Source organism: Chiloscyllium plagiosum, chromosome 1 (assembly GCF_004010195.1).
Source record: "Chiloscyllium plagiosum isolate BGI_BamShark_2017 chromosome 1, ASM401019v2, whole genome shotgun sequence".
NCBI lineage: Eukaryota > Metazoa > Chordata > Chondrichthyes > Orectolobiformes > Hemiscylliidae > Chiloscyllium > Chiloscyllium plagiosum.
The window spans coordinates 77318719-77325751 of record NC_057710.1 but is presented as its reverse complement, the minus strand read 5'-3'; the positions used below and the strand labels follow the sequence as shown (position 1 = coordinate 77325751).

Sequence of the window (7033 nt, the reverse complement as noted above, 5' to 3'; positions counted from 1 at the left end):
CCCGGGTCTCTGGCGCTGTGAGGCAGCAGTGCTAACCACTGTGCCACCGTGCCGCCCAAAATGGTAATGTCACTGGACCAGTAAGTTCTGGGGATGTGGATTTGAACCCCACTGTGGCAGATGCTGAAACTTGAACTCAATAAAAATCAGAAACTAGAATCTAGTTTAATGGTGACCAGTTAACCATCATAAATATCTATCATGTGATTTAGGATAGGAAAACTGCCATCCTTACATTAGCTAGTCTACAATGTTCACAAAACCATGGCAATATGGTTCACTCTTAGCTGCCCTCTGCATCATTTAGTAAGCCACTCCATTCAAGGGTATTTGGCTGGGGCAGTCAGTGATGGATATATTTTTAAAAATCTATGTGGATTTCAATATAAATCCTACTATTCCAATTGGATTATCCATTTGGAGTAACAACCTCAACATTAGGATCAAATAAGATCCAAACCTTGGACTATGTCAGGATTGGATCACACAAAAAGGATTTATTAATGAGCTGGCAAATTAGTGGTCAGAGAGTGCATTCATTATCCAGTTGAGAACAGCTCTGAGATGCGAGGTTTTCTCTTGCCTCTATGATGTTGTGTGAGGAATATATTTCCAGCTGTCTACTTCCCCAGTGTTGATCAATGTATTCACCGCACATTAAGGGATCAGAGTAACAATTGGAATAGTAAAGTGAAATTAATAGAGCTTTTGTGGGACAGTGGCAGTGAGTTCAAGTTCAACACTGCTCCAGAGGTGTGTAATAGCATCTCTGAACAGGGTGAGTAGAAATCATTTAAACTGCAATAAAATATGAGTTCAGAACTGCAGAGATCAGTAATGTAATCAAATGTCCTTTTAAGTTTCCAACTGAAGAAAAGTAAAATCACACCAATGAGGTCATAGAGACATATAGTGCAAAAACAGACCCTTCAGGTCAGTTCATCCATACCAGCCAGACATCCCAACCTGAAACAAAAACACAAATTGCTGGAAAAGTTCAGCAAGTCTAGCAACATCCGTGGAGAGAAAACTGGTTCTGAGGAAGGGTTTTGAGGAAGAAATCAGAGTTAACGTTTTGGGTCGAGTGACCCTTCCTCAGAACCAGTTTTCTCTCTATAGGTGCTGCCAGACTTGCTGAGCTTTTCCAGCAATTGCTATTTTTCATTCTGATTTACAGCAACTGCAGTTATTTCGGTTTGTATCCCGATCTGACCTAGTCCCATTTGCCAGGCATTTGGCCAATATCCCTCTAAACTCTTACTATTCATATATCCACCCAGCTATTTTTTAAATGTTGTAATCGTACCAGCCTCCACAACTTCTTCTGACAGATTGTTCCATACACTCATGACCCTCTGTGTGAAAAAAGTTATCCCTCTCACTTAGAACTAGTTTTGAAATCCCCCCACCCCAGGAAAAAGACTTTGGTTATTTACTATATCCATGTCCCTCAAGATTTTATAAATCTCTATGAGGTCTCTCCTTAGCCTCCAATGCTCCAGGGAAAATGTCCCAGCCTATTCAGCCTCTCCGTACAACTTAAGCCCTCCTGTCTCAGCAACATCCTTGGACATCTTTTCTGCACCATCTGAAGTTTAACAACATCCTTCCTGTAGAAGGGCAATGAGAATTGAATGCAGTATTCCAAACGTGGCTTCACCAATGTGATGTACAGCTGCAACATGACATCCCAACTCCTCTCCTCAATTCTGACTAATGAAGGGAAGTGTACCAAAAGCCTTCTTCACCATGAGGGTTACAATGAGGGTAAAAACACAACTCATACAGTTGTGTTTGCCTCAGTGAATGGGTTAATTATGCAGCACATTACTAACTCTTAAAAGGCTACAGCTCAGATTTAATTTGACTGTTTTTAAATTGTATGAGTAAACGTTCAGAGGATTAAGCTGCAGAGGCTCGAGGAGCAGTTACATGAATAAAATAAATCTGCACTCAGAGAGGTACAAGCGTTCACAGAAACTCTAGTTTTTATATATGGGGAAATTAAGATCAGCCTTCGGCAGTGTAAAGACCATACCTTTTTATTTGTCTGTATTTTTCTGGAAGCATAAGTGACAGACAGAGCTAAGCAATCCCACAACCAACAGATTAGATCTGAGCTCTGCGGTCCTGACACATCCAGTCATGGATGGTGGTGAACAATTAAACAATTCACTGGAAGAGGAGGTTCCACCAGTATCTCCATCCTTAATGATGGAAGAGCCCAGCCCACCAGTGCAAAATATAAGGCTGAAACATTTGCAACAATCTTCAGCCAGAATTGGGAGTGGATGATCCATCTCAGCCTCCTCCAGTGGTCCCCTGCATCACACATGCCAGACTTCAGACAATCCAATTCACTCCACATGATATCAAGAAATGGTTGGAGAGACTGGATACTACAAAGGCTATGGGCCCTGACAAGATTCCAGCAATAGTAATGAAGACTTGTTCTCCAGAATTTGCTGCTCTCCTAGCGAAGCTCTTTCAATACAGTTACAACACTGGCATCTACCTGAGAATGTGGAAAATTGCCCAGGTATGTCCTGTACATAAAAAGCAGGACAAATCCAACCCAGCCAATTATCAGTCTGCTCTTGATCATCAGTAAGGTGCTGGAAGGTATCGTTAACAGTGCCAACAAACAGCATCTGCTCAGTAGTAACCTGCTCAGTGATGCTCTGTTTGGGTTCCGCCAGGGCCACTCAGCTCCTGACCTCATTACAGCCTTGGTTCAAACATGGACAAAAGAGCTGAATTCCAGAGGGGGATGAGAGTGACAGCCCTTAACACCAAAGCCACATTCGACTGAGCGTGGCAACAAGGAAAGGCTCTAGCAAAACTAAAATCCTTGGGTTTCAGGGACAAACTCTTCACTGGCTAGATTCATTCCTGACACAGAGGAAGATGTTTGTGGTTGTTGGAGGTCAGCCATCTCAGCTCCAGGACATCTTTCCTAGAGTTCCTCAGGATAGGATCCTAGGCCCAACCATCTTCAGCTGCTCCATCAATCGCCTTCCTTCCATCATTACCCAGAAGTGGGCATGTTCCCCCATGATTTCACAATGTTTAGCATTCATGACTCCTCAGCTACTAAAGCAGTCCATGTTCAAATGCAATAAGATCTGGAAAGTATCTCTGCCTGGACTGATAACTGGCAAATAATATCCATGCTACACAAATACAGATAATAACCATTTCCAATAACAGTCAAACTAATTATGGCCACTTAAAATTCAATGATGCTCACCTCCCATGCAGAAATAAAACAGGATGAAAATGGGAAAGGGCTGTTTTAAAAATCAAGAATTGTAAAAGGGATTAGTGTATTAAAATCATAGAGTTATACAGCATGGAAACAAGATCTTCTGCCCAAACTGGTCCATGCTGACCATGGTGCCCACGCAGCTAGTTCCAATTGCCCACATTTTGGCCATATCCCTCTTAAATCTTTCCCATCCATGTGCCTTTCCAAATGTTTTTTAAATGTTGCTATTGTACTTGCCTCGACCACTTTCTCTGGCAGCCCATTCCATAAACACACACCACTGTCTGTGTGAAGAAGTTATCCCTCAGGTCCTTCTTAAATCTTTTCCCTCTCAACTTAAACCTATGCCCTGTAGTTTTCAACTCCCCATCTCTGTGAAATAGTCTCTATAAATTCATCCTATCTATGTCCCTCATGATTTCATACACCTCAATGAGGTTACCCCTCATTGTCCTCTGTTCCAAGGAATAAAGCCAACCTCTCTCTATAACTCAGGCCTAATATCCTTCTTTCCCTAATCTTCTTAACTATATCTTTCCTATAACAGGGTGGCCAAAACTGTACACAATACTCCAAGTGCAACCTCACCAATGACATATACAACTGTAATATAATGCCCCAACGTCTATACTCAGTGCTTTGACCATTGAAGGCCAGCATGCTAAATGTTTTCTTCACCACCTCCTTATGATGCTGCTTTCAAAGAACTATGTACTTAAAGTGTTTGGTCTCTCTGTTCCACAATAGTCCTCAGGACTTTACCATTTACTGTATAAGTCGTACCTTGGTTTGACTTTCCAAAATACACATATCTGTATTGAATTGCACTTGCCCATCCTCAGCCCACTTCCCCATCTGATCAAGATCCCTCTGTAATTTTTGATAACCTTCCTTGCCATCAACAATACTCCTAATTTTGTATCATCTGCAAACTTATTAATCATGCCTTGTACATTCACATCCAGATCATTTATGTAAATAATAAATAAGGTCCCAGCACAGACCCCTGTGGCACACCACTAGTCACAGGGTCCCAGTACAAGAAACAACCTTCAACCATCACCATCTGCTTCCTACCATCAAACCAATTTTGAATCCAATTAGCTAGATCTTCCTGGATCCCATTCAACCTAACCTTCGTGACTTGCCTGCCGGGCAGGACTTTGTCAAAGGCCTTACTAAAGTCCGTATAGACAACATCCATTGCCCTACCCTCATCTATCCTCTTGGTTACCTCTTCAAAAAACTTTGTCAGACATGAATTCCCATGCACAAACCCATGCTGACTATTCTTAATCAGACCTTGTCTATCCAAATCTTGGTTGATCCTGTCCCTCAGTATCTTCTCCAACAACTTGCCTACCACTGATGTCAGGCTCATTGGCTGTACTTGCCTGGCTTCTCTTTGTTAAACAATGGAACAACATTAGCCACCCTCCAGTCTCCTGGAACTTCAACAGTGACTAAAAATGAGGCAAAATTGTGGTACCTTTTCTCATAAGCAAGCCACCAGCAGTTATTATAGCTGCTATTTATATTATTGCTTATTCAACCATTGGGGAAGTCTAGATGCAGACAAATTAGGAGCATGGAGAGTATGCAAAAGGAGATTCAATCAAGATCAAGTAACTGATCAGTCAGTGGAGCGATGATCAGTTGTTGATGACAAAGACCTTCTTTGAGATTGGCTCCCATATAGCTGAAAAGCTTGTCAGTGTGAATAATTATTTGGAAGCCATTGGGCCTCCTAAAAGGAAAGTTCTGTCCTCTCCCCTTTAGTAAAAACCCTGTAGCTTCAAAAATGTCAGCATATTCCCTTCATCGATTGCTGTAAGCTGTTACTTTTAACCAATAAAGCTGAGACTTTATAATTTGTGAATCAGTTGTTCTGCGCCTCCTGAAAGGAGGTGTGAAATACTTGAGGAGGGAAAGAGATTGATAAACAGCAAGTTCTAGCAAGACAAAAGAATTATTTTAGTAAACCATGAAAATGGAGACCATTGAACTACTTTCCACTCATAACACCAACATTCATATGTCTAGTTGTGTCTATCTACATGTGTGTACAAGGGAAGTTTATAAAGGTGGTTAGGGTTTTAACTGGTAGGATTATATGGTGATAGTTCATAACTTTAACTAGAATCTACTTATTTATAATATTTCTTAAATACAGATAATGGGGCTGTGCCTTCTGGAGAATGTTGTGTACTTTTATTTAAAAAATGAATGTTTTGTGACATCTCCAGCAATAGTGGAGTTTGTTTCCCAGTACACTAACCCAGGGTGAATTTACCACATTACAATCTGATTTCCTTTGTCATGTTTAGTGTGTATGACTGCTAGGCTAATGGATCAGTAGGTAAATTGACCTGAGATAATGAATTTCTCAGAGTTTCTTTTCAGGCAGCACACAAAAAGAAAATGTTGTTGAAATATTTAAATCAGGCAAAATATGAAATTTTGTGATTTTCTGACATTCGTAATTACCTTAAAAGGAGACATAATTCATTGAGTATCGTCTTGATAGAATAGAAACATTGCACCCACTTTTCTTAACATAGTGCCTTTATTGTTTTATAACTGAACATGGCAAAGAAAGCATCTTCCATTGCATGTCAGAACCAACTGTAACAAAAGTTAAGATAAAACTGTTATCGTCCTAGAAGACCATAGCTCTGCTGTCTCGTTAGGGAAAGACAACTGTTGGTGAGTTTCAGTTTCATGGTGATATCTAAGCAGATACAAATATGGCACAACATGAATGGTCATTAACATGTCCTTGCACGGAAGCGTGTGATGCTCATAATTCCTCAAATTTCAGTCTGGAATCAAATGAAAAACACAACAATGAACAAGTGGCTGAGATAACTTTTCGTTTTAGTTTAATATGGCAATTACAAAGGAGCGGAAAATAAAGGTTGGGATACAGCAGGGGCTGTGAAGAAGGCAGTGAGTGAATGGCAGGATCTCTGAGTTTGGTGAGTCAGGGTGGGAAATTGGAAGAGCAGGAGTTGAGGGTGTGGAGATGCAGGGAGGGTGGGAATCTGGAGTTTGATGGGGAGGCAGGGGTAATGAGCATGGGTACATAGTGGGGGAGGATCATGTAGTGCACGTGGGTGCTGAGGCAGGGGGCAGGGATTTTGAGTGTAGGGAATGGTGGGGAAAGGTGTTGTCTGGGTGTGGAGTTGTTGAGGAAGAGGGTCCGTGAGGGTGGGGTGTTGGGTGGAGTGTAGGAACTGTCTAAAAACAAAAGATACAACAAAGGAGACAATATAAACGCACAGATGGATTTTATAGATGAACACAGGCACGGATGCAAAGAGAACGTATGGGGTTTGGTGCAGAGTAATCTGAGTCTGCACAGAATCTTCATGAAAACTATTGGTGCCAGATTTCAGACCAACAGAATGACCATGGTAAAGAGAAGCAGTTTTAGAGGGGATTTGAAGAAACATTTATTTTCACCGAGACAGATTTAGATATCTGGAACTCACTGTCTAAAAGGGTGGTAGGGGCAAAGAACCTCAAGACTCTAAAGAGCTATTTCAATGAGCACTTGAAGCACCACAGTGTACTAAAATATGGGGCTAGTGCTGAAAAATTGAATTAGAATAGATGGATTTTTAATAACCAGCACACATGCAATGGGCCAAAGGGCCTCTCTCTCTATGCTATGAAACCTCTATTAGTCTATAACAATATTGTGCTCATCTCCAATACAAATTCAGATCCAACCAGATCAAAACCACATTATACTAGTACACT

General features: G+C 41.1%; 1 protein-coding gene across 1 annotated transcript in view; it reads right to left on the bottom strand.

Annotated features, from left to right (window-relative positions):
• Positions 1–5815: 5815 nt before the first annotated feature.
• The window catches only part of LOC122549776 (coagulation factor XI-like), a 41700-nt gene continuing 40482 nt past the window's right edge, over positions 5816–7033 (bottom strand). Inside the window, exon 15 of the mRNA XM_043689793.1 lies at positions 5816–6090. Coding sequence (XP_043545728.1) covers positions 6086–6090 — 5 coding nt within the window. The 3' untranslated portion in view covers positions 5816–6085. The remainder of the gene's footprint in view (positions 6091–7033) is intronic.